This window comes from Miniopterus natalensis, chromosome 5, assembly GCF_054644295.1.
Source record: "Miniopterus natalensis isolate mMinNat1 chromosome 5, mMinNat1.hap1, whole genome shotgun sequence".
NCBI lineage: Eukaryota > Metazoa > Chordata > Mammalia > Chiroptera > Miniopteridae > Miniopterus > Miniopterus natalensis.
In genome coordinates this window covers 78,745,462-78,773,329 of record NC_142085.1, presented here as the reverse complement: position 1 = coordinate 78,773,329, position 27,868 = coordinate 78,745,462, and the positions used below count along the sequence as shown (strand labels likewise).

Below are 27,868 nucleotides of genomic sequence, written 5' to 3'. Positions count from 1 at the left end.
CTAGTTGAGGCAGGGACAGCAGCAGCAGCAGACGGCCCTGCAGGGGTTCTTCTTCTTGTACTGCACGGCCTTGCGCACCTGCGCCTTGGCCTGGCCCGTGTAGTCCAGCGTCTTCTCCACGTTGAGCTCGATGACGTTCAGGGTGTCGGCCTGCTCCTCCACGAGCAGGGCCATCTGCAGGAAGAGCTCGTGCACGTCGCGGATGCGGCTCTCCAGCCGCAGCAGCTCGCGGTGGCGGCTCTCGATCTCGTTGAGCGCCGCCCGCGCGCCCTTCACGTCGGCCAGCAGGTTCTCGGAGAACACGTCCCACTTGCCCTGCTCGAACATGTCCTCGATCTGGTCGCCCGAGACGTCCTTGCCCATGATCTCCAGCTGGCGCTGGATGCGGATCTTGCAGTTGTCGCGCTGCTTCATCTCGGCCAGGTTGTACTCGTGCATGGCGCGCTGGAAGCCGCGCGTGAGCGCGCTGTACTGCGCGCGCGAGATGCGCGCCACCGCCGAGTCGGGGCCGTGCTGCGCCTCGGCCGCCTCGCTCAGCGCCTTCATGGCGCGCAGCTTGCGGTGGACGCTCTCGCCGCGGGCCTTGATGTCCTTGGCGATGGAGTTGGTGTCGCGCTTGATGCTGCTGAGGCGCCGCATGGACGTGAGGAAGCGGGCGTTCTGCTTGCCCAGGCGCTTCACGTCCACCATCAGCTGCTGGTTCTCGTCCTGGAGAACCCTGATGTCTCGGTACAAGGACTCCAGGATGTGGTCCGTCTCGAACACGATGTCCTCGTGGGGCGAGTCGAAGTCATCGTCCCCGTCTGGGAACTGCTGGTCGTACTGCTTGGTTACCTCCAGAAGCTCTGCCAGCCGGTCCTTCATTTTGCCTGCAAGTAGAGACACCGGCGTTAAATTCCTGTCGTGAGGGGCGAATGTGCGCACCCGACGGAGCTGGAGCTGAAAGGCAAGCAGCGTCCTGCCCGGCCGCTGGGGTCAGTCGCGGGGCGTCATCCCCTGCACGGAAAGGTGGCCGCTGGATTCCCAGGAAGGGCACAGGCCACGGTTGCACCGATGCTTCTCCCTTCCTCTCTCTCTAAAACTCAATTTAAAAAACCTTTTTAAAAAAATAAACGAACAATCTGCCCAGCACTCCCAATGCTTTATTCCTGGGTGTAATACATGCGCTAGAAGGAGCTAAAAGTTCTGTGACATTTTGCTCACAAGTAAAGGATTAATGTGCCTGAGTCACGAACACGGTTGTATTTTAGAGCCTGCAGGCCTCAGTATTACAGGTGCCCAGGATTCAATCAGCATTGAAAAACGTAGATTTCATTTGGAACCAGTATTGTTCTTGATTTTAAGTTCTCCAATAATGGCAAATCAAAACAAACACAGAAAAAGGAAAAATAGGAGGGAAATACTTGCAAAGATCCTGATTTTTAATAAAGAGAGTCAATTTACAAGATTTTGGGGCCAAGTCTAAATGTCTACTTCATGTCCATTTCAGCACCAGCTAGCATCTCAGTCCTGTGCATCATAACAATTCTTCAAATAGTGACCATATAAATCATGGCTTAAATATGTTTTTCTTTTAAAAATGTTGTAAAAGTAAAACGTGCCTTAAGTAAAAAAACAGCAAAATACACAAAGACAAAAATCTAATAAGGAAGTAAAAACTTTGGAAGTTGCCATTTCCTTGTCCCTCTGTCCAATGTCATTGACACATACTTCAGTTTGTGTGCCTGTTCAATACCCAGTGCTTACAAATGTCTGAGGCAGAAAACCAAGATATATTCTAGTGGAAGATATTAAAAGTAAAGGAGCTAAGGAAATAGTTAAGTGTTTAATGTGATTTTAATTAGTAGGAGAAGTGAGCAGAAATAAGATATATATTTAGGCAGGAATCACATAGCACAAGCCACATAAAGAATCAGTAATGAAAGACGAATGGTTTTCCCCAAGGTCTCTAGTAGTAAGCATCATTAACAAAGCTGCTTTATTTTTTAAAAGTACATGGAACATGGAAAATTTCAATCATACACAAGCTTAGTAGCAATAATAAAACCTATTCCCATTTATCAATCACGTAGTAGCAACATTTGCCCATTTCTAATGGCTTTTTGAAACAAGTTGGCAGCTCAAGTAGCATTTCCATGTTTTTATAAGGGTGGTTGTGAGCATTTCCCTGCTTGGCAAGGCAAAATAATCTTCTCTATGTCCATATTTGTTCCATTAGAGTATCACGTGCTTACATGGGGCCAGTAAACAATTTCTAGGCACTTTTCGTGTGACACCCTCTTTAATCTTCATAGAGACTCCATGAAGTAGGCATTGTCATTATCAGAGCTGGTAAACTGAGCACAGGATGATTAAAGACCTTACCCAAGGTCACCAGTAGGTGAACATTTGGGCTCCAGAGTACCCCACTTAACCACCATACGCAACTATCTTCAGCGAACGTACCAAAGGTGAGTCATGAAAGACTATACTATTAAACAAGGAAATGTTCCACCTGGAGCCTCTTGGGAGGGGCTCCAGTGTAGGCTGAGGCTGGGCCCCTTGTGGTTGCGCTTGGAACCGCTTGGTGGGAGCTACAAAGCAAGCCGAGGCCGGCTGCCACATGTACCAGGCTTGTGGCTGCTTGGGGAAGGCCACAGTTTGAGCTGCGGCTGGCTGCCACTTGTGTTGGCCATGGAGCTGCTTGGGAAAGACTGTGCTGTGAGCCAAGGCTGGCCTCCGCCTTTGTGGAGGGTGAGTAGTGTACTTGGTGTTAACTCTGGCCAGGGCAAGCAGGTTGGGCAGGGGAGGACCACTGAAGAATGCCATGCCAGGGCAAATGGTGTTAGCTAGCTAGTATGCAGTTGAGCTGTATCCACCTGTTTAAGTTAGCATCCAATTTATTCTACTATGCAAGGGGCAGATGGGAGAGAGAATGGGTAAATGTTGATGAACAAGGCAAGAAAAGGTGATACATGCCTTCCTTGCATCTTGGCCAAGACTTAGGAGGCACTACAATGGAAGGAAATGGGTGGTTAAGAGACAGTGCCACACACCAGAACATTAAGGATCTGCTTATTGATCTTCCACTAGTCTTAACAGCTCCCATGCTCTGTATTTCTCTCCTAAAGCCATGAATCGTCTCATTCATAACATGAAGAGCAAAGCATACTTCAATCATATAGAAAATGGCCTTGGGTGATGTTCAGAGACAGTCGTTCTTTCTCAAGACCTAACAACCATAAAGTCATGGGTCCTAAATAAGGTGAAGGCCTAAACATATTTGAAGGCACATTCCATAACCTGGTAAGGAGAGAGAAAGGAGCAGTGTGTGGAATTAAAGATTCCCTATGGAGGTGTAGGTAAGAAAGTAGCTTTCACCTTGCCTTCCTGGCCACCTTTCCTGGCCCAGTCCAGCCCCAGATGAGTTGGTCCCATTGACCTAGAAAGTCTCCCAGTTGCCAAGGAGCAAGCATTAGGGAAACTACAACACAAAGTCAGCCAAGAGGCTGCTGTTTCTAAGAATGTCCCCCGAAAGAGTCAGATATATTCCTTGCAGCAGCTATATCAAAATATAGAAGTAGGCAGAGAAAGAACATCAAATTAACCTACACAACCTGTAGGCTCACTCTGCACGGTGAGATTCTAAAATGGGAACTATGATAACTTAGAAAAATTGAACAATTCTATTGACCTTCCTATCTCACTGTGATAAAGAGTAATGTAATAAACTTGAGTAAACTGTGTTCATAAAGTTGCTAAAATAAACCCCGCTTTGATTCACACAGAGATGAATATTCAAAAGAAAATTTAGAACCAACTACCAGAAATCTGCCTCTGCTTTCCAATTCCCTTTTCAGGCATGCATGTCGTCTGTCCTGACAACTAGACCCCGCAGGGAAGGAAGGGCACACTGCACAGCCCTTCTCTCATTGGGCAATGAGATTTCCTGTAAGAGAAAATGTAAAAACAGACAAATGGTGGTAGCTCGTGGCTCTCAGACTTCAGGAAGCAACAGCATCTTCTGGGCAGCTGCAAACATTACAGATGTCTGGGCCCTTTAGAGCTTCTGATTCAGTGGGTCTAGGATGATCTCCTGGTGATTCAAATGCACACTGAAATTTGTGACCCACTCCACAGATACTTATTGTGGCAGCTTCTTATTTACAAACACCATGCAGTTCCAGACAACTGATAGTAGTCCCCAGGTTAGGGCCAACTTGATGAGCAAACAACTGACAGGGGAAGATTCACAAAGATAGGGAAAGAGAGGTTCAGAAAGCAGCTTTGTACCTACTTCAGAAGACCAATGAGTGGGGGTGATAACTACATAAATAACCCAAACCTGGGTCAATCTTTATTTACAAAGATCGACCATGAAAGTCACTGTTCCCTAATTGTTTCCAAGGGAACCAGGTATAAACACAATACATAGACATATCTCTGATCATAAGAGAGGCTTCGCACCTCTGTACCTTAAGGCAAACAAGGAAAAAATGTAAATATAGTTATGAACTGAATTGTACCCCTCACCCCCCAAATTCATGTTGAAGCCCTAACCCCAGTAACTCAGAATGTAATGGTGTTTAGAGATAAGATCTTTGAAGAGAGAATTAAATTAAAAGGAGTTCTTTATATAATGCATACATTAATATGCATTAAGCAATAGATGCCTTAAGCAAGTTTTTCCTACTACCAGGAAACAAAACCTTTCCCTTGTTTCACAGCAACATATTAAAGTATTTTTACAAGTCATAAGAAACTTCAGACATGGGGATACACAATGCAGAGCAGGGCAATGTGTAAGTCACGTGAAGTTTCTTATAGAGATGAACTTATAGAATTACAAGAGGGAAACAAATCCAAAAACATGGAAGGGCCTTCTTTTTGTAGTTAGGACAAAGAAATCTATTGGAGACTACTCCTCTGTAATGTGAGTTCAGAAGGCTTAAGACTTTTGTTTCATTTAGGAACTAAAGTACACATTTACACACACACACACACACACACCCCATTAGTGAAACTAAAGAGATCTTGCTCCAAGATATACTCTCCCCGCGAGGACTTTCGAGCAATGTCTCCCCTACCTCAGTAATGAAGTTACCATGTTCTGATTTTCAGATTTTATCATCTATCTCTCCTATGTCCTGATTTTGTTCCAATTTTTAAAGTCTTGTTAAAAGAAAATGATGATTACAAATCGGAATGTCTTTATGCCCAGGTTCACCACTGGTCCATCTGGCACCTTAATGAGCCTTTGTCTAGGGACCATATGACATCTTTGTGAAAGCCAGAGGGCTGGGTGGATGCACTCCTGCACAGAGCCTGGTGAACTGGGCCTAGATGGCTCTCCAGACCCTCTCAGCCATGCGGCCAGGCACCCTTGTGCTGGCACAACATGCACAGCCCCCTGTGGTCACCCTGAATACACCTTTCTCCACCACCTCATCCAGTCCCTGTGGCCCAACCATCACCACAAATATCTGGTAGGGGCCAGGAAATCCCCACAGGTTCTGTGTCACAATAATTTAGTGGTTACTTTTTAGGACATGCCATAGTAATACAACCTTTAAAGGGCAAGTGTACTTTCCCCAACAGTTGGATTCTGGTCCATAAGTAAATGACAAATTTCATTCAACTGAGTAAAATCTGGTGATCTCCATTTTGTGATTTTGAAAAATGACACATCTAAAAGGAAAAAAAGCATTCTTTGAATCTCTAAAAATTATAGGCTAAAAAAAAGGTATTTTCTTGCTGCTCTATAGTGAATTAAAAACCAAAACCAAAAACTTGTGTTGGATCTAAAGTGTGTTGGCAAGAACACATATAATAGTTTAATTTCTTGGGGTTTACTCAAAATGCAACTTGAGAATTTGAAGAGTGTTCATTGAGGTGGATTGTAATTATAAAAGCACGAAGACAGAAGGAATAATTTTTAAAAATGTGTCTTGTTTCCTCTCTCTTCTAAAGCAAAAAGCAGGAAGAAGGCCCTCCAAAGCATTTGGGGGAGCACCTAATCTAAGAGCAGCCTCCACATTTCAATCCCTTTTACTCATTTGTTGCTCCCTGACACTTTCACTTTTCAGCCCCCTCAATCAGAACTTTCTGCCAATGACTCAAAAGAAGAAGGAAGTTCAATACCCATAGTTAATAAACAGCCAGTGGGCAGCCGGGATTTTACTTATAGCAACATGCTTTTGGATGCATTCTGCAGAAATGCACTATAAATCGAAGCAGCTGTTCCAGTACTTGACCCATACATTCTGCTCTACAGCTAAGTGCCGTGCAGCCCCTATTTGGGAAATTAGCCTCATGTCATTTTATAGGTGAGGACATTTGAGGCCTAGTGAGTTTAAACAACTTGCCTAAAGTCCCACAGTTAATAAATGTGAAGCTGAGCTGTGAATCCAGAAAGTCTAATGTGAGAGCCCATCTGTAAACCACAAAGCTATGCTAGCTTCTTTTCCTGAACCTTCCTAAAAAAAGGTTCCTGAAGTCTTTCATCTTACAGGGAACTTATTACCGTCTAAGTCCATTCAAGCTGCTGTAACAACATACCACAGATCGGGCAGCTTAGAAACAGAAATTTATTTCCCACATTTCTTGAGGCTGGAAGTCTGAGATCAAGGGTGCCGGCATGGTCAGGTTCTGTGTCACCTAGTGAGGACCCGCTTCCTGGTTCATAAATGTCCATCTTCTTCACGTGTCCTCACGTGGCAGAAGAGGCAAGCAAGCTCTTGGGGCCTCTTTTATAAGGACACTAATCCCACTTGGGAGGGCTCTACCCTCATGACCTATCATTTCCCAAAGACCCTACCTCCCGATACCATCACCTGGGGGGTTGGGGTGGCTGTGGACCAGTGGTTGCTATTTGTATCCTGTCCATGTGCCTTTGTTTCACATATTTTAGTTATCGTTGCCCTATTTCACAATTTATGTTGAGTGTGTGTGAGAGCATTTATTTCTAGTCCACTGTCTCAGGATGAAGAGGCTGCACATCGGAAGAGCTGTGTCTGAGGTGTCCCATCTGGATCCAGAATGATGCAAATCATGGGTAAGCCTCTGGACTTAGAGGCTGATCCCATGACGGGATAGGACGAGACTTCTGGGAACACTAGGATGAGGGTCAGCATATTTTTCTTATAAGAGAAATGTGAATAAATTTTGCCAGAGGCAGACTATACTTGATTACAAAAAGAATAACCAGAAATTCTTAGTAGTACCTCTGATCAACAAGTTGTGCCAGTTACCCTACCCTTTGACGCTGGGTTTGGCCATGAGGCTTGCTTTGACCAAGAGGATGGTAGCAAACATGATACAAGCAGAGGCTTGAACAGCACCAGCACATCTGGGCTTGCCCTCTCTTCCTAGTGGGAACACTGGAACTGCGACGGGAGGAAGCTCAGGCCAGCCTCCTGGGGGGTGACAGCCACAGGGGAAGAGAGGCCAGCACCCAAGCGACCCACCGCTGCAGCTGTTTGAGCCCAGAGGAACCGAGAGAAAGGACCGCCCGGCGTTTACTCTCTGCCGCATACTGTTGTAGAAGCTCCATATGATTTATCTCACTTAATCCTCACGACCAGGAGAAATAACATCATGACTTGGGGGGGGTTTGTTATACTGACAAAGCTGATACACCCCCCTGAGGTTAGGTTACTGTATTCCCCATACTGTGTGTTCTTTAAGGAGAACCTAGGAGAATGGCTTGGGTCATGGATAAATCATAATTTTGGAAAGTAAACAAAAGTTAATTGCTACAATCTTAAAACACAAACATAAGCAGCATATGTGTCACCCACTTTATGATCACGGCCTAATCACAGATCTTGATTCTGATGCAGTGTTATGTTTACAGTCCCCTACCCATGTTGTATACAAACGTTACAATAAAGCACACACAGAAAAGGGCCTCTGTTTCTTAACAGGTCTGAGGACAGCCTTCCTTTCCTTTTGAGGATTGTGGTCATAACCAAGGCAAGAAATAAAAAAAGACGCTCTCACAGCCAGGCAGGCGCTGCAGGGGCTCTGCAGACAGTGCTAGAGAAGGCGGTGTGCAAAGCAGCGTGCGAAACAGGAGGCCTTGGGCAGCGGGGCAGGACAGCACAGAGACGCCGGCGGCTTCAACCTTGGCTGAGTTTCAGTCTGATAAAGCTTCTGAAAACTGGAAGAGCCAGTTTTGAAGTGAAGGTGGATAGTTCTAAGTGTATCACAAGTCTACAGTTCAGATCCCCAAAATAAAGAACACCGGGCTAGCGAAATGCAACTTCCAAACACCGCTCCACTGCCAGGCTCCAAACCTTCCTTCGTCATCCAAGACCGGACGCGCCTGTTTCTTGCTACTATTCTAAAGAGAATACGAATTAGTGGAATGTGAATTAAGTTGCTAAGAAGTTGATTTATGGCCCTTTTAATCGCTCAGAAGGTGAAAGGCGAGCAGGATACTTCTTTTCAGAGTCGTAGACTCCGCTCAGAATTCCCCATCTACTCGGAGCTGGAAGAGAGTGGCCAAGTGCTGAGTCCGGGGAGATACTCAAATCCCAGCTCTGCCGCCCCGGACCCGGCCTGGGCTTCCTCGCTGGTTTCAGCGTTCCCACAGTCAGAGAGGCCAGTTCCTAATGGATGAGTGCTTTTCAAACCTCTGCTTGTCACACTTCTCTGTAATCACCTTCTCTGTCCCTCCTCTTCCCCATGTATAATACCTACTGCTTAGGATGGGGGAGAGAATTCAGTGAGATAATCCACGCGGAGCTCTTAGAACAGTGCCCGACAGAGCAGGCGCTCTGTATACACGGCCCATCACCGTCTGTTCGGGATTCTCACTCGCTCAGAAGACTAATGCGGATCCAGGAACTATTGTATAAATAGCGCATTTGCTAATTAATATACTACTAGCAGTTTATTACCCGTCTCATCTACAAGCACAAGTGAACACTAACACCTGTGCATTACTATATTATTTGGGGTTTTAAATTACTTTTGTTCTAATTCTGTTACTGTAAAATCTCTCTTTTGCTGAGTATGAAAGCAACCCATGATCTCTGGAAAAAAATAAAAAGGAGGGAGAAGGAGATGAAATTAAATGATACAGAATGGTTTTACATAAAAAGCAAAAATTTCACATGATCTAATACTACTATATACATTAACTATGTATATTAACCAATGACCACGTCTGTTATATATTCTTCTGGATGTTTTTCTATCCTAAGGTTTGTGAATTCTTAAGAGACAGTATTCAGAAGGCCTGACCCTGATAACGTGAAATATAGAACGTTTCCTGGTAAACCACAGGAGTTCTCTGGCATTTCTCCTGGTAGGGGCATCTCAGGGATGCGGGGCCATGGGACAGGTCCCCTGTACGTTCCCACCACCGACATTTGTGCACAGGTGAAATCAGGTACCAGGGAGCATCAGAGGGAACCTGGAATGCGAAAGGGAATTTTAAACTGGAAGGGAATCTTCGTGTTTTACTTTTATGTTTAAGGATCTCAAGGTGGTTTCCCCAATTCCACATGTCCCAGGGATTGTGAGAGTCTGGAGGTCCCTAGGCCAGCCTGAGGACAGCTGTCTTCAAGGCTTAGTGTTTATAAAGTCAGTGCCTAGGGTTTCTCTGGGGAGCAGGTTGACAATTTTAATTCAATAAGCACCCGTCGAACATTTCCCTCATCAATGTCTCACAAAGGTAAGCCCCATTCCCCACCCCACCCCACTAGTTAGATTTTGCTGTTGGGGGGGGGAGTTGTTTTGTTTTCTAGTCGGACACAGGGAGATACAGGGAAGAAGTCTTGCTCCTCAGTTAACTGACATGGTTCCCAAAAGCAAACCTGGTGCTGGAAAAAGTGCTGTCACTCAAGAACCACGTGCAGATCGTAGGATCTAAAATGACCCTGAAAACCAAACAACTATTCTACGGTCAGCTTCTACCTTATTCCTGTAACTCAAGGGACAGAATACTAATGCCCTATATTCACTCAGAACCTCAGGAAAGCATGAGTTGTTAATGCCTTGCATTTACTCTATAAAAGAGGGCCTCTGCTTGTCACACTTCTCTGTAATCACCTTCTCTGTCCCTTCTCTTCCCCAAGTATAATACCTACTGCTTTGGATGGGGGAGAGAATTCATAATGAATTCTCATAATGAAAATTATCATAATGAAAATTTTTATTTCAAAGTGAATATCTCATGAATGTGGTTTGGTGATGCAGGAAGATCCTGAAGCCCCCCCACACACACACACCCCAAATCTACAACTACACATGAATCAGTTCCATCTGAAAAAGACCTGACAGCTATCTGAACAGCTCCCCTCCAACATAGGATAAAAGGGCCACAATGACATGCGTAGGTGAGGCAGAGATGTGGTCTTGCCCACCCCACCCCCCATGGGATGACCCACAATTAAGGAGGGCCCTCAAAACACCCGGCTTTGAAAAGCAACGGGGCTTACAGCCAGGAGACCCAGAAGGCGGTGGGGAATGGAAATTCCTCCCTCCAAGGGTTGGCACACAGACTCACTCAGGCCAGGACCCGTGCAAAAGCAGCAGTTTAAAAAGAGCCTAGATAGGGGAAGGAAATTCATTAGCTGATCTTTTGGTTTTGTGCATTTTATTTAAAGATTCAGGCCACGGAATATCCGTAACTTAAATCCCTTGCATCTACTATATGCATGTATCCCAGAGGAAACAGGAAGTAGTGCTAGACAGAAAATGCGTTTTCGTGACTTCCTTATAAAATCCTCAGTTATCTTCTCTTTTTTACATTAGGGTTGTAGCTAAAGAGATCATCAACAGGAGACTCTCCTGTGGCCTGCTGACTCGGCACCTCCGCTTCCCGCCTTATTCTATATTCTGTATTCTTTCGAGCACAGCGGGCTATACTCTGATCCTCCGATGACCTGTGGAAGTCTTCCCACTCCAGGAAATGGGACCTTTCTGAGTTTCTTGAAAGTCTTCAGTCGACTATGACCGTCATGTACACTGGGTGCACTTCTGGAGGCAGGGTTACTGCCCACCAGTGATCACCCAGCCCTGGAGGCGGCTCACCATCCTGCAGCCTGGCACTGTTACATGGCTCTTCTTTAGTTAACTAGAGTAATTCTTTCTTGATCTCACATTTCTTCCCAATTTCATTTTCTTGAGATATTTCTTTATTTTCTGGTATTGTTTCATCATTAAAAGAGCCATTTGTTACTATATCCAATCTGGGCATTTTTCTGATTCTGACTTCTTTATCCAACAAGTATTTAGTGAGTACCTACTATGTGCCCAGCAATACAAGAGGATGACATTAGCTCAGTGAGCAAAGCGGACATGGTCTCAGTCCCTCAAAATATATTAGTTAGATAAGAAAAAAAAAAAAGCTTATAGAGAGCATTTTTAAAGAAAGAAATGAAAATTTCAGAAATGTGAAAGAATTCTGAAATATTTAAAACAGAGACATAGCTAAAACCAAAACTGACTTATGCAGCTTCCTGATCTCAACACACTTAAAGACAAAACTATCAAGAAAATAAGGGAACTACACCTTCAGTTTTCTGTGTAATTACAAAAATTTCTTAATTTTAGTAACTGGTGTCACCTATGACACAAAGACATAACAACTTAGTGTTTAAAAGAGGCTGCAAAGCCGAATAAACCTGCACTGGGCTCCCAGCTCTGAGCAAACTGGAGTAACCGTCAACCGCAAGGGTGCTGGGCCAGGTGCCTGGTGCAGAGGGAGTGAATTCTCAACCCCCGCAACCCTCCTGATTTTACTCACGGTGGTAAACAGACACGCGCTCCGTAACATCAGCGAGGAAATCTGCAGGTGATGGTTATTCCCTTTTTACTTACTGCCCTCAGTCTGTCCTGGCCGCAATAAACGCCACCGTGGCCATCCTATCCCGCCTTCCTCCCAGACACGCCCTCCGACCGGACATGCCTCAGCCTCCCCCGGCCACACTCAGGCTTGCCCAAATTCAGACAGCCCAGTGCTGTGGTCCAGCCTCTGCTTTTTAAGGCAGCACATTTTGGCGAGTATGTGTACTCTTATATGCTGGTAGCCTAAGATACTACTCAATCCAGAAAACACACTTGTGGCAAAGTGAACATTACTTTTGCTCCCTTTCAAAATCCCACTAGAGGAACTTTCAAAAAGGCATGTGCGGGTAAGGACAAAGAACAGGAGGCAAGAGAGCGGCAACGAAATTGTGGAAGCTGTAAAGCAAATGGACAAATGATAATTAGCCTGCAGAGATAAGAAAGCTGAATCCTAAGCGAACAGTGGAAAAGGCCAAGAAACAATCTAAGTTGCATCATAAAATAAATACCCAAAGGCTCTGAAATCAGAGATGAAGGCTGAGTACCTACGGAAAAGAAGGTGATAGTGGGGTGACAACAAATAGGATTTGGTTAGAAGCCTTTTTTTTTCAAATTTTTATTGTTGAAAGTATTACATATGTCCCTTTTTCCCCCTGTTAATCTCCTCCATCCCACATCCACTCCACCCCCAGGCCTTCCCCATACCAATGTCTGTGTCCATAGGTTATGCATGTAAGTTCTTTGATTAATCTCTCCCCACCCACTCCCCCATCCCCACCCTCCCTCTGAGATCCCTCAAAAGCTGTGGGACATTTACACCATGAAATACTGTGCAGCGGTAAAAAAGAAGGATCTCTTACCCTTTGGGACAGCTTGGAGGGAACTGGAGAGTATTATGCTAAGCAAAATAAGCCAGTCAGAGAAAGACAAGCACCACATGATCTCACTCATACGTGGAATGTAATAAACAAAATAAACTCATGAACAAAACAGATCTAGGGACATAGAAGCATGGAGAAGCCTCTTAAGAAGCCTTTTTAAGAAGTGAGAATATCCACCATCCCCTGTCCTACCCTGGCAGGAGGGTAGAGAGGCTAGACTCTGAATCTAGACTGGGCTAGAGATACCCAACTGAAAGGGGTTGAGTTAAGTGAATGATTTTAAGGAATGCTGGGCCTCCAAGCCCTCTTCCTTCATCTACTGTCCAACACACTGACCTATATCCTATAGGCAGGAGAATGGACGATCTTTTTCCATAAAGTAGAATGGAAAAAAGAAAGAAAAGAGAGTCAAATATAACAGAAAATGTAAGAAACTTAGAGGTCTAGTCCTTTAAGTTCAAATTCTGAATAACAGGAATTCCTGTTATTCAGAGGGAGGACATCATAGAAGCTTAGAGAGAAAGAGAGACAGAGAGACAGAGAGGAAAGGGAAGAGAGGCAGAGAGACAGAGGAGAGACATATCACCTACAGAGCACAGGCAAACTCTTTGGACTTCTAAATAGCAACAGTGGATGTGGGGGAAGCCCCAGCAGACATGAACATTTATCATAAGACAATAATTAAAAGATTGATATTTTTAGAAACATAAAAATCAGATAAATGGACATTAATAAAATACTGAGAAACAGAGCAATTCTATATAAAATGTTAGTATATGAAGAAGCAGCCAATAAAAAATAATAGGGGAGAAAAAAATTTAAGTGACCAGGCTGGTACAAGCAAATAGACAAATTCTAATTTATCTCTAATCCTTACCGTAGATCCCATAATATGCCTCAGGGATATCAAAGAATTAAAACTGAAAAATGAATAACAGAAATACTAATTGAAAGTAAAGCTAAATAGTTATCAGTACTCTAGGATAATGGTAACTTTCTATGAGATTTTAGACTGGAAAATTTTCAAAGGAAAGATAACCAAATTTGAGTAAATAAGATTTGAAATCTCTGTGCAATAAGAAGAATAACAAATATTAAGAATTAAAGCAAGGCACTGGAAGAAAATTTTTTCACAAAACATAACAGACATTATATAGGCACTCAAAATGATGTGAAGAAACAACCCAACTGATAAGAAAACATGACCATAAATTACTGAGCAAAATATATAGAAAGACAATTCATGGGAGACAAAATATGCTCAATAAAAATATAAAACAATACCCACTGTCTGCTATTTAGCAAAAAATATGAACTTAAAATAATACTTTTTAGGCTTATTAACTTAGCTAAAATGAGGGGGAAGTCAGATTTATCTATCCTTTAGTTACTAGACTAAATGGAAAGAACAAAGATTAAAATACTTATTGTGTGTTTATGCTGATATCTAGATATGTGACTTCTTAGATACAGTCAGAAAGGAGAAAATGTCCATAGCATTCCAAGTTTCAGCAAAGGAGTGATTAACAACTTGACAAATTTTCCAATTAAACAACAACAAAAACATGCTGATGAAACTGGATTTTCCTCTATCAACTCTTGATCTTTTCACATGAATTGACACTATTATCATTTTGATTCTTTAGGGAACAAGCTTCATCCTCTAAGGGGTTCCACAATTTTTAAAAGAAGAAAACATTTCACTTAACCACCATGGCCTTTTATTAAAAATTCCAATTCTTAATGAAAATATAAAAGTTGAACTAACTTACAATTAACAAAATATTCAGCCGCATTCACAGTGGCTAAACTCATTACCTCAGTTTAATAAACCAAGCTCAAACTACACGAAATAGAGTGTATCCAGAGTTATTTCCCTTGCCATTCATCTATTCCTTATATACAATATTTACAGTAAAAGCAAGACAAAAAAAATTGAACATAAATTAAGTTATACTTGAAATAAACCAAGGAACATGACAAAGCAAACAAGGAAAGATGCAATAAAGCATGACAAATAGTCATTTGAAGACATCACATGTCTACTCAAAGTCACACTTCAAGCCTGAGTTTTATTTTCACTTGTACTATAATTTTTAATTCCACTTTTTTAGTATCAGTGTTGTTTTAAGATGCTGTATGGTGCTGACGTGTTTAAGTTGACTTGAATGAGACCCTACTGTATGCCTCCATCTACATCTAATACTTGCTGCTCCCTGATGACTTAACCCACCTTCCTGGAATCAGCCAAATAGGTGGTATTCTTAGTAACTAAAATAGACTTTTACAGGTTAAATATGTACATGTTAGCACTTGGCATATTTGCCTTGTGATGTCAGGTTAAACAAGAAATAGGTTCTCAGTAGAGAACCAAATGAATCACTTTCTCAACCCAAGAACTGCCTCGTAATTCAGATACTATATGTCAGGTTATTTATGTAATAAGTGTAAATAAATTGCCGTAGAAGAGCTGCAGGAGATTCCAATATTAAAAATCAAGAAAACACAATACCTGCTCTCAACCAGCTTACAACTTAGAGGGAGAAATGAGCAGATACTGAAATAATAAAAGAGCAAGAACTGGCCAGAAAAAGAGAAAGAGGAATCCAGCATGAGCTTCTAGGCAGGGTGGAAGCTGCAAACCACCACCTAGTGCTCTGTCCTCTCGCACCCGGGCCACCAGAGAGAAGCGGAAAGGTGGAAAGTACAGACACTCACCTCTGAGCAAATGGGCTTCAAACTTGGACTGCAACAACGTAAAAGTAAATCTGCCAACACCCCCCTATGCCAGGATCCTCAGATTCTTAAAATTCACTTTTAAAAAGCTGTGAGATCATCTCATGATTTTCAGAGCTTTAAGTTTATCTTCTTTTGCTGTTCATTACATATTATAACATGAACAAAGTAACTTTTAGCAATGGCACATTGAAGGAGACGCACAGAAATTTCCTGTTCCTTGCTATTTATTTTAATCAGTAAATGAAGAAGTCATTTTCTGGTCCTGTCTTCGCCAATGCATGTGCTCACACACTGGAGGCGTGTGTGCGCAGGCACGCACATACACGCACGCACACGCACGCACACACAGGATTGGTTAGTTTTGATCTGAACAGACCAAAAGATCTTCCTTCATTACAAAGTGGTCCAATGTCTTGTAACCAAAGCCAGCCTTCTAGCTTCTATTTTTATATAAATTATGTTTCATGAGAATGGGTAACTTTCTCTGACCTTATACTCACACTTTCCAGTGCTTTCTCTCTCCAAATACTCACCATATTCTATCAATTGCTTTACTGCCTGTCTTCTTCTCTGTTTGCCCATAAACTCCATGGGGTCAGGTTCTGTACTTGTTTGTCATGCATCCCGGAGCATCCAGGATATAGGGAGCCTCGAATAAATATTTGTTGAATAACTATGTTTACCACAATGATTATTTCTTGCAATCATTTTTTATGAGCTAGGTCTCCTGTACTCAAAGATGAAAAAGATGGTCCTGGCCCTCAAGGCGCCCAACAGGCTGGTAGAGTTAAAAATGATAATACGTATAACAATAGAGAGACACAGGAGAGTACTTTCTGAGCCCAGTGGAGGGTGGTGAACTCAATCTGGGTGAGGGGAGGGAAGGCTTCTTAGAGAAGATAGTGTGTGAGCTGATTCTAAATAGTTTAACAGGAGTTAGATGAGCAAGGGGGGGGAAGGTAAAACAAATATAGACACCCGAGCAAAGGCACAAAGCATTGCAGGAACTACAGCAATCTGATGTTTAAGGCAGGAACAAAACATAACAAAAGGTCCTAGGAGTTTATCAGATCATTCTTTTTTTTTAATTAATTAATTTTTATTTTTTTAAATATGTCTTTATTGATTTCAGAGAGAGGAAGGGAGAGAGAGAGAGAGAGAGAAACATCAGTGATGAGAGAGTCATTGATCAGCTGCCTCCTGCACAACACCCCCTACTGGGGATCGAGCCTGCAACCCAGGCATGTGCCCTGAATGGGAATCGAACCCCGATCTCCTGGATCCTAGGTCGATGCTCAACCGCTGAGCCACGCCAGCTGGGCTATTAGATTGTTCTTTAGGTGACTAGTATTTCCTGCAATGACCTGACTCAAAATCGGTAAGTTTAAAGTACTTTTCCTTTTAAAGAAAGAAATTATTCCCTGTGTCAATAAATCAAATAACACATTTTCCGGTCATAGTTCTCTCTTTCACCCTGTTGGATGGTCATTTAAGATTTTAAGGCAGCACCTCAAAACTTCATCTGGCATAAGATTTCCTGACACCTAGAAAATGTACTGATTCCTATAATTCTCTGATTCCCCATCCCCCTAACTCCCCTTATCTAAAACTATTCAAGGTATTTGGCATCTCTCACCCAGGTATCTAAGTTATTAAAGGGCCCAGCCAGAGATATCTCCCTCTCTCTCCAGGAATCTTGGTCAGAAGCCAGCCAAGGAATTCAGGCTGGGCTCTCTATTGGCCACACCAGGGAAGTGCTATGAAAGATAAGGGACGAATGTCACTGTGTCAAGCCTGCTGGGATTAAGGCTGAGGTATTACTGGGTTGTCCCACGGTTCCCATGGCTTCTTGCTAATTTGAAAATCCCAGCAGGCTTGGTCACCACTGAGGGCATAACAGTTTAGGGCAATGGTTCTGGAACTCTGGCACATATCAAAATCATCTAGGGAAAATTAGTAAAAATGTCAATTCATGGGCTCCACTCTTAAAGATTCTGTTCCAGTAGTTCCTGAATATGGGCCTGGACTTTCCTTTCTGTTTTCTTTGTTGTTGTTGGGGGAGGGGGGGTTTTTAAATATCCCAGTTAATTCTGATGCTTATAATCTACAGGCTTTAGTGAGATTCAATAAACTGCTTTGGGGCCTTTCAAAGGCGTAAGAAGACAAGAAAGAAGAAGGGAGAAAAGAGAGAAAAAATGTAGCCTAATATCACAAAACTGTTTACAATTTAATAATGTTAAACTCTAGAATTATAGTGAAGACCAGTATGCATTACACTTTAGTTATCTGGACAGCCGAGGGTATTAGTCTTGTCTATTACACACCACCACTCCACTTGTCCTGGTCTACCCTCTCCTGGTTCTTCTGCTCCTAGTCTTCCTAGGGTTAAGATTACCGTCTTCTTGCTGTCTGGTCAGCTATTCTAAATTCTTAAGGACCTTGGACAAAATGGCAACTTTCTGGCTCCACCCAGCAGGGTGATTGTCTAGGTTGGAAATACACAAGCAAGTTCTTGCAAAGGAGAATGCTCTCTTCCACATGAATGTTGTGGATGATGTGATTCTCAGATCCCCTTTAAGACCAAGGCTCTCTTTTCCCCAGTTGCCAGAAATATTGGTTGCCAAGGGCTCTAGCTCCAGGAATTGCCCTTGACTGAAGGAAGCTGTTAACCCAAGATTATGCCTTCAGCTTGGGTGTAGCCACATCCCAGTTGAGGGATACAATGACCAGCTCCCTTGCTTTGAGGTGACAGAATAATTTAGAAGGGCCACCCCAGCTCCAAAGTTCCCTTCTGTTGAGGCCACCATGGTACATGCACTATGGTTCAATTTCTCCCTCTGGGTAAACCTGCTGACTCCTCTCACTGCCAACTGTTGTTCCCAGAGCATCTACCAAGAAACTTCCTGTACGAAAATCTCAGAGTCTATTTCCAGGGAACATCATTGACCTATGGAGCTGAACTTGCCTCCTTCAGTCAAGTACTGACAACACAGTGTGGTCGGCCTCTGCACCTTACTTCTTGGGTAATATTGGGTGGTCACTCAATCTTTCCAAGTGTCTCCTTCATCTATAAAATTCTAATGCAGACAACAACAATAATAATACATATTATTTCTATTTTATGAGGCTTTTATAGGAATTAAAAGAGAAAATATGAGGGGATCCAAGATGGCAGTGTAGTAGGTAGAAGTTACACTCACCTCCTCCCAGGACTAAATTGGAATTACAACTAAAATATAGAACAATCAACCTGAATAACCAACTGAAGACTGGCTGAACAGAGAGAAGACTATAACCAAGGATTTACACAAGAAGCCACATAGAGACTGGTAGGAAGGGTGAAGATGTGAAAAGGGCTGGCCTTGCACCCATGTGCAGTGGCTGAGCATCTGGAGGGCTATCTCAGCAGCAAAGGTCCCACCTGAGGAGCATGGGGTCTCAACCCCATGCCAGGCTCCCCAGCCCAGGTCACTAGAGCCAGGTAGAGGAGCCCATATAACATCAGGCAGTGAAAGTCAGCAGGAATTCTGTCCACCAGGGACAGAGAGGGGTGTGCTAGAAACCCAGGTGCCCTTTTAAAGTTCCGGCGCACACAATCTCATTCACAGCTACTTACCCTGGGCTCTGGCAGAGGGAGGGTGGCTCAGAGCAGACTAGAGTCGTGTGAGGAGACACTGGTTTGTGTGGCTCTGGAAAGAGAGCTGAAGGAACAGCCACCAGAGCCACTGTGCTGAGTCCCTCTACCACACCACAGATGCCATCTTTCCTGGGTGGAACATTCCCTTCCGTAAATCACCAGTTTGGGGAAATGCAATAGCCCCACCTTCTCAACTCCCTGTAGCCCCGCCCTGTGGCAGTCACATGCTATGAAAGAGTCAGCTGTCTGGCCCCAGAGTGTAGAGGTCCAGGCAGACTCAGAAGTTGTCAGAGACTGATTTGTGTGCCTCTGGGAAAGGAGACAACTTCCCAGGAGTCTGATTGGTTCTGTCCCCCTTAACACAGGAGATCTGCTAGCTCCATCCACCCAACTCCAGGTACCCCAACCCCATTCTGAGTTCAGGATCTCCAAGAGGTGCTGGTAGAATCCAACACAAACTGAGTTGTGTGGCTCTAGGAAGGGGGACATTTTCCCCTTACACGCCTGACTGGTACCACCGTTCCTGTGCAAAACCCTCTCTTCACACGACAAATCTTGGTCTGTTTGGGTCTGATGAACTGTGATGGCTCACCCAGATGACTGCCTGAGACCCCGCCCCACTACAAAGGTCTGCGGGCACCCGCATTGGCTCTGAGTTTGAATCTGTATCAGTCTGGTGAATACCACTCGCCCCTACCTGGTGACTCATTGAGAACCTACCTCATACAATTCATGTACCGCCAGAGGCTCTTTCAGTGACCAAGCCTAATAGGCAACCAGCATGTGGAGGCAGGAAGAGGTGGATCTCAGGGTACTTTGGGCCTTTTGCTGACCTCCCCTGGGGCTCGGCATTGGTGGAAGCCAGCCTTGGTGTGCAGCTTGGCCCTTAACATGCACACCCAGGCCTAGTAGAGGAAGCCATAAATTGTGATTTGCTTTATAGCTCCAAACAGGTTGCCCAGGGCAATTCACAAGCAGTACCTGACATTGACCTGCAGTGTAGTACCTCCCAAGAGGCCCCAGAGCCAACACATCCAGCGGCCAGCTTCAGATAAATACCAGAGCAGGATTCAATTAGCTCTACAAGTGGCACATCCAAAGGGAGATCTTGACAGGTGCCAGACCCTACTGAAGTAAATTCTACTTTGTGTGGTCAGCACCCACACAGAAGTTTATACACTGTGGTTGGGGACAGTCCTCACAGTCAGCCAGCCTGAGGGTTGACTCACGCATGAATAGACCAACAGCAATAAATTACAACAGAAAGGCTCACATAACCCACACAAGGGACATTCCTGGAGCACCCAGCTCAGGGGATCAAGGAGACTATGCCAATGGGTCCCACAGGACACCTTCTACGTAAGCCCAAGACTGGGAAACATAGCAAAAGAAACAAACACAGAGAGGCAGCCAAAATGGGGAGACAGAAAAACATGCCCCAAATGAAAGAAGAAGAGAAATATCCAGGAAAAGAACTACATGAAATAGAGGCAAGCAATCTACCAGATACAGCATTCAAAAAAATGGTTATAAGAAAGCTCAAGAAACTTAGCAAGAACTTCAACAGCAGGAAAAAGAACACAGAAATCCTAAAAAGGAACCAGTCACAAATGAAGAACACGATATCTGAAATGAAGAACACACTAGAAGAAATAAACAGTAGGTAAGATGAAGTAGAGGATCAAAGCAGTGATTTGGAAGACAAGGTCGCAGAAAACACCGAATCAGAGAAGCAAAATGAAAAAAACCAATTTTTTAAAAATGAGAATAGTTAAGGGACCTTTGGGACAATGCGAAGCATAAAAACATCCTCACCAAAGGGGTACCAGAAGACTAGAAAGGGCAAGGCACTGAGAACCTATTTGAGGAAATAATAACTGAAAATTCCCCTAGCCTGGTAAAGGAAAAAGACACACAAGTCCTGGAAGCGTAGAGAATCCCAAACAAAATGAACCCAAAGAGGCCAACACCAATACACACCACAATTAAAATGGCAAAGGTTAAAGACAAAGAGAGAACCTTAAAAGCAACAAGAGAAGGACAGTTAGTTACCTACAAGGGAGCTCCTATAAGACTATAAACTGATTTCTCAAAAGAAACATTTCAGGTCAGAAGGGATTGGCACAAAATATTCAAAATGATGAAAAGCAAGGACCTACAACCAAGGTGACTTTACCCAACAAGGTTATCATTTAAAATTGAAAGAGAAATAAAAAGCTTCCAGATCAAAAGGGGAAAAAAAGCTAAATGGGTTCAAGGAGTTCATTACTACCAAACCAGTATTACGAGAAATGTTAAAGGGTCTTCTTTATGAAGAAGAAAGAAGAAAAAAGAGAATATAGTTATAAAGAATGACATGGCAAAGGAAACCATCAACAAAATGAAAAGACAGCCCACTGAATGAAAACATGTTTGCCAATGATGCATCTGATAAGGGTTTAATATCCAAAACTTATAAAGAACTCATACAACTCAACACGAAAAAAACAACTCAGTTAAAAAATGGGCAGTGGACCTGAAGAGACACTTCTCCAAAGAGGACATACACATGGCCAAGAGACATATGGAAAGTACTCAACATCACTAATCATCAGAGAGATGCAAAATAAAACCACAACGAGCTATCACCTCACACGTGTAAGAATGGCCGTCATCAATAAATCAACAAATAACTGTTGGAGAGAATGTAGAGAAAAGGGATACCTTGTGTACTGTTGGTGGGAATACAGATTAGTGCAGCCACTATAGAAAACAGTATGGAGGTTCCTAAAAAAATTAAAAATGGAACTGCCTTATGACCCAGCGATTCCACTTCTGGGTATATATCTGAAGAAACCTAAAACAATAATTAAAAAGAACATATGCATCCTAAGTTCACTGCAGCATTATTTACAATAGCCAAGCTATAGAAACAACCCAAGTGCCTATCAATAGATGAGTGGATAATAGAGCTGTGGAACATGTATACAATGGAATATTATTCAGCCATAAAAAAGAATGAAATTCTTATCATTTGTGGCAGCATGGATGGACCTAAAGGCTATTATGCTAAGTGAAATAAGTCAGTCAGAGAAAGACAAATACCATATGATTTCACTTACATGTGGAATCCAAAGAACAATATAAAAGAACAAACAAAAGAGAAACAGGCTCATAGGTAGAGAACAGACTGGTGGTTCCCAGAGGGGAGGGGGTTTGGGAGATTGAGGGAAAAAGGCAAAGGGATTGAGAAGTACGGATTGGTAGTTACAAAGTAGTCATGGGGATGTAAAGTACAGCATAGGAAATGTAGTCAATAATATTGTAATAACTCTGTATGGTGCCAGGTGGGTACTGGAAACATCAGGGGGAACACTTTGTGAATATGATTGTCTAACCACTATGCCATACACCTGAAACTAATACAAAATAATATTGAATGTAAGCCGTAATTTTAAAAAATTTAAAATTTTTAAAAAGAGAAAATATACATGAGATACTTTGTAAATAACAAAGAGCTATATCACATTGTCAGTTAATCATACTATACTTTGGTTTATCCTGCATAATCAGAGAAAAGGGGAAGAGGAAGTGGGATATGTAATGATATTATACAATTTGGCTTACACATTGTGTTCTAATTTATCTCAAGTCAACAGGCTTGTGTCACTAATCAAGACAGGCATGCACATAATAGAAAATTAGAAATAAAATCAGGAGGTGAGATGTGCATTGCTACAATGCTGAAACTGAAACAAGACAGAACAATATTTGTTCACTGTTTCCATCTGAAGATAGCAACAGAGCAATTTCCACTACTCTGTAAAGTCAGAATTCACATTATTACTCAACAAGTTAAGCAATGAGTAATGGAATGTCATTTTGAACAGAGAAACAAGTAAAATGGTTATATAAAATGGGGCTGACTTTTGTGGGCAATTTAGTATTTTCTGGATTACCTTGATACTGTATTCACTGAAAAGAGAAAAAGAAATAGCACACAAGTGAAGTTGAAAACATTTGATTAGATCAAGATGGAATACTTGGAAACTGCCAATTCTAAAACTCTGTTTCATATTAAAATTACCAAATTGTTAAGCCTTACGAAGAACTTGAATGAGATATGCAAATAACATCCGGTATCCACAGACCCAGAAGGAGTGACCAACAAATGACCTGCTCTGACAGATGGTTTCATTATCAGTAAAAGTCATAAAATGGTTAGAACTGTGAGGGCCTTAGAGACCTACCAGAGCCCCCAACTCTGCTCTCTGCCCTCAGGAAAATCACAGTCAAATAGAAGAGGCAAGACAAACCCACATGAAATAGTAACCAAAACCTTTCCCTTCCTCATTATCTGAGCAGTGAATGAATTATCAGGCAGGGGTATAGGAATTCAGACTCAGGGGTCAACATGTGAGCTGGATCATCCCAGAAGGCTTCATGTCAGTCTCAAATAATGGGAAACTATAAAGAAATATCTTGATTTCCTAATAAAGCTGAAGAAATGCTGAATGAAACATATTCACGTGTGGAGAAAACATGTAAGAACTTCAAGTTTTAGACATTTGACCATTTTAAAACTTCACACTTAAAATGAGGTTGCTGATTCAGTTTAGGCACAACATTCATTCAGTGCTTACAATCTATAAGTGGTCCAAAGTAGAGGCCTCTAAGGAAAAGGTAATTAGACCCTGCTTGCTGAACAAAAATCAGAGTCAAAGTAGGCTGAGTCATGAGACCATGAGAACAGTGAAGAGTTGGGGCCAGTTTTGGGGGGAAAAAGGAGGTGGGGTTGTGAGTTAAAAATACCTTTATCAGGACCAAAGGAATCTTCCTGTAGCTGCAAACAGAAAGCCGGGCCTAAACCCAGGGAGCCTGAGCCATTTGGCCCAGTCAAACTCAAGAGGACAGAGGACACAGCAGGCCAGCTTCCCTTAATAAGATTCTGGAAGTTAAAGGCAGGAGGCGGCAGGTAAGCACCTGCTTTAGGGTAAAGCGAGAACAAAATAGGACCCAGAAGGCAGGTCACAAACCAAGAGTGTAAGATCTGGACTTGTTACGGACCTGCCTGCATTTGTTAGTGATTCTTCCACCATCAGGCCATGCTCTATTAATTAATTCCCTCAGGCCAGCCTTTCTGCTTCCCCTCAGGAGGGCTATGACAGGTCTTAGCAACAATACTTTGAGTGCCTGTAAGAAACACAAAGCACTCAACTTCAGTGCTTGAGATGCGAGGTAACCAAGGCAGGTCTAAGGACACAGTTGTTGAAACTCTGGGAACCTTCAGTCACTGTGAGTCTCCATTAAAATGTTTAAAATTCCCAGGAGAAATTTTCTAATTACTCTAGGCTCATGCCTAGATCAACCAGGTATAGCTTGGGGTGGAGGGAGGGGCAGGGTGGCCATGCAGTACAGTAGGGTCACTGGGGGCCCATCTTATGTACTGGGCTATTCCTGGATGAGGGAGAATTGCTGGGATCAGAACAGTAACTCCAGTTTGAGTTTACCACAGTGTCCGAGAGTTCGTTCGTTCATTCATTCATTCATTCATTCATTCATTCATTCATTCATTCATTCATGGAGTTGGCATATCATAGCACTATGGTTCAGAATACAAGCTCTGGAGCCAAGTGTTTGGGATCAATTTCTAGCTTTATCTATTACTAACACTGCATTTTCTTCACCTGTGAAAAGCAGTCTGTTTTAGTACCTACTTCATAAGATTCACGTAATGAGCCTAGAATAGTGCCTGGCACTATTAAGCACTCAATAGATTTTAGCTGTTATTATTATTCATTCACCAAAAATTGTTAATGAATACTGATTATGTGTGAAGCTCTGTATGTGGCCCTCACTACCTGCAGCTCATTACCCCACTCTTCAATGTGTGTTCCTACTTAGTCCGTAACTAGGAACGCGGGGTCATCCTAAACTCCTCCCTTGCCCTCACTGACGGCTTCGAAAGAGGGCCAGGTTCTACCTGTTAAACACCCGTCAGCTCTTTTCTGTTCCTCACTATCACTGCCTGACTCAAGCCTTCTTTAATTTCTCTTCTCAAACACGATCGTCATCTCCTCCGCATCTCCCTAAGGGGAGTGTCACTCTCACCCAATCTACTCTCCATCTTGATTCTAAACTGCCTTCTGAAAACACGTATCTGGCAACTTCATTCACTAGCTTAAAGTCCTCTATTGAAAAACTCACGGCTCCTGCCTGGCACACAGGCCTTTGTGATCTGGCCCGGCCTGTCTCTCCAGCCCTTTCTCTAGCCCTCACCCTGTGCCCATGCTAAACAGGTTGGAGTCCCTGATTGATGCTGCTGATCCTGCTGCTGAGTCGTCTGTCCTTCCCCGCATCACAGCCCCTTCTCTTACATTAAGGTTCATTCCTCAATCAATAAATACTTCCTAACACTTACCCGGAGTAAAGTCTGTGCCTAGTTCAGGGACTGTGATGATGAAGAACACACTCAACCCTTTATTCCTCATAGAAAAAGTGACTTTGAGGCTCTCGAGGGGGAAATGAAGTATGAGAAGTCAGGTAAAGTTGTCTCATATTTAACGCTGCTACCCTCACCTGTTGGGACTCTTACAGAATTAGAGAAATTGAATAGGTTTAGGCATCAAGTCCAAAAGTACTTCAGCAGATTTCAATCCCAACAGTAAAGTGACGCAGTGGATGTGCTCATTTTGACGCATACATACAGCCATAAGACAAGCAGATGATTAAACTCACAACCTTCCTCATTTTTCCAGCCATGACGACCCAGTTCATTCAAAAATCCCAGACCTGCAGAGATGTCAGTCACATTGGAACAGAAGCCCTGCTCTGGGCATAGATTTGTCACAGTGCTCATCTCCTTCTATTGAACTTCCCAGTGCATTTCCAACCTTCCACACTAGTCCTTAGGGCCCTCGTGGGCAGGATCTTGTCTTATTCATGAGCTCAGGGAAGAGTCTGGCACAGACAGGGCACCCAGTAACTATGTGCTGGGCGCCCTCAGCTCAGCTCAGCTCCAACAGAGATGCTGTTCCCGCCTCTGCTGTCTTTTGAGATAATGCACAGTCCTTCCTAAGGGCTACTACCCAGCTGCAACAAGGCCTATCAGTTCCAACGCTTTAATTTCTCGGCTCCAACTGGTACCCACCTTCTTCAACAATTTTCACGTGGTTTTAACACTAATTTGCTAAAGACAAACCATCTAAATACTTTGATGCAGAGAGTGACACACCATCAGGACGTACAATGACCGTTCCCTGCCATACCATACCAGCGAAAGTAATGACAACTCGGCTACTGAATTATGAAATTAATTTTCTGTTTGGCGTCTGGGGCAAAGCATGTGATTTCAATGGTTATCTTACATCAGCCTAGTGACCCTAGCTGGTACCATTTTCAGTTTCAGGAAACTGAACACTTGAACTGTTACTTCCTACACCACCTGCCCCGGTTGAGCAGTGTAACCACTTCACACCTTAGTCTGACCTCATACACAGCCCGAAGCAAACCTCACTTCTCAAAAGTTCATTAACAAAGTCTCACAGTTAAAAGAGCTGCCCGGTGAGTCATTTTTGGATATTTGTGTGGAAATAACAGCTCCTCCCTTTGCTGAGAAATGGCTTCAACAAGTGTGTGAGAGCCGCAGGAAGTCACGCCGATCAGCTGGTGGCCTGGGCCCTGGAATTCCCTCCGGGACGGTGCGGTCCACTAGGCGCTGCCACCACTTCTTGTCTTCAGTCTTCTGAAAAAAGTCTCCTGGGGGCTGAGGCGCTGTTTCAAAGCCCTATCAAGGTGCCTGTATTTCCTGGCTCCTGACTTTTATATGGTGAAGTCAGAAAGTAACCACTCTGGTATTTCTGAGCAAGTGTAACCTAATAGGAAGTGAAGAGGTGATGAAACCGACGTAATGCCTCCCCCCCCCCCCCCCCCATTAAACAAAAACCAGAATACTCCAGCCTGTGGACTTCAAGCAAAAGTAGCATTAGGCGAATCCTTGTCTTAGGGAAGCCTGTCAACAGGTGCCTCTGGAATAATTTCTAGAAGCCCTAGATGCGCAGCCCCTTGCCCACTGGGAGGAAAACAAAAATCACTCTTTTCTGTATGAGAAACCCAGTGCCCCGTTCCCGGAGGTGCCAAGAGGCGGCGGGAGCCCCGGGGTCCGGCGCGACAGGTCCCCCCTCCCCCCTCCCCCGCCGCGCATCCCTCGCGTCCCCGCGCCAGCCGGTCCCCACCCCCCGCGGAGGTCTAAGGAGAGAGAAAGAAAAAAAACAACGAACCAGGACCGGGCCGGAGCGTGCGAACCGAGACGCCCTGTCCCGCGCGGACCGCCGTCCCGCGCGGGGCGCAGCCGGAGCGAGGGAACCTGCTGCGCCTCCCGGCGCCGCCCCGCGCCTCCCGCGCCTCCTGCGCCGCCGCATCGGGCGCCGCCCGCCGGGCCCTCGGCGTCGGAAGCGCCCACAGCTGGGGCGCAGGCCCCGCCCCGGGGGACAGCGCCGGGCCCCGCGCGCGTCCGCGCCCCGCCCGGAGTCGGTGCGCCCCTGCCCGCGGAGCGCGCGCCCCCCGCCCGCGCGCTCGGGGCTGCCCCGGAGGCGCCTCCCCCCTCCCCACTTCCCCTTTTCCGCGCCCCCAGGGCGGGAAGGTGACCTGGAGGCGCTGGACTTTCCGTGGGAATCCCCGCTGCGCCGGTGACGTTGGCGCGTCCGTGGATTTCCCGCGGCGCGGACGCCTGCCGCCGGCCTCTGTCTCAGCGTGGGCGTGAGCGCGCGGGGCTGGGCGGCCCTGCACCTGCCGCGACTCGGGCACAGGAAGGGAGGGTGCGGGTCACCGGAGGCTGGGCGCCGGCTTCCCAGCG

The 27,868-nt window shown here is 44.3% G+C and overlaps 1 protein-coding gene across 2 annotated transcripts; it reads right to left on the bottom strand.

The window, feature by feature from the left end:
- STX11 (syntaxin 11) lies at positions 1-27,739 on the bottom strand. 2 transcript variants are annotated; one of them, XM_087817193.1, is made up of 2 exons: positions 27,661-27,739; positions 1-869 (listed from the first exon to the last, which is right to left on the bottom strand). In XM_087817193.1, the coding sequence occupies exon 2, from the start codon at positions 862-864 to the stop codon at positions 1-3; it is 864 nt and encodes a 287-aa protein (XP_087673319.1). In that variant the 5' UTR covers positions 865-869; positions 27,661-27,739. The 2 variants fall into 2 exon arrangements, with proteins under 2 accessions (XP_087673319.1, XP_087673317.1); XM_087817191.1 differs by lacking the exon at positions 27,661-27,739 and adding an exon at positions 27,294-27,354.
- Between the last annotated feature and the right edge of the window lie 129 nt (positions 27,740-27,868).

Excerpts from the sequence above, each read along its gene's own strand:
- STX11 (XM_087817193.1), bottom strand. The coding sequence starts at position 864 with ATGAAGGACCGGCTGGCAGAGCTTCTGGAGGTAACCAAGCAGTACGAC.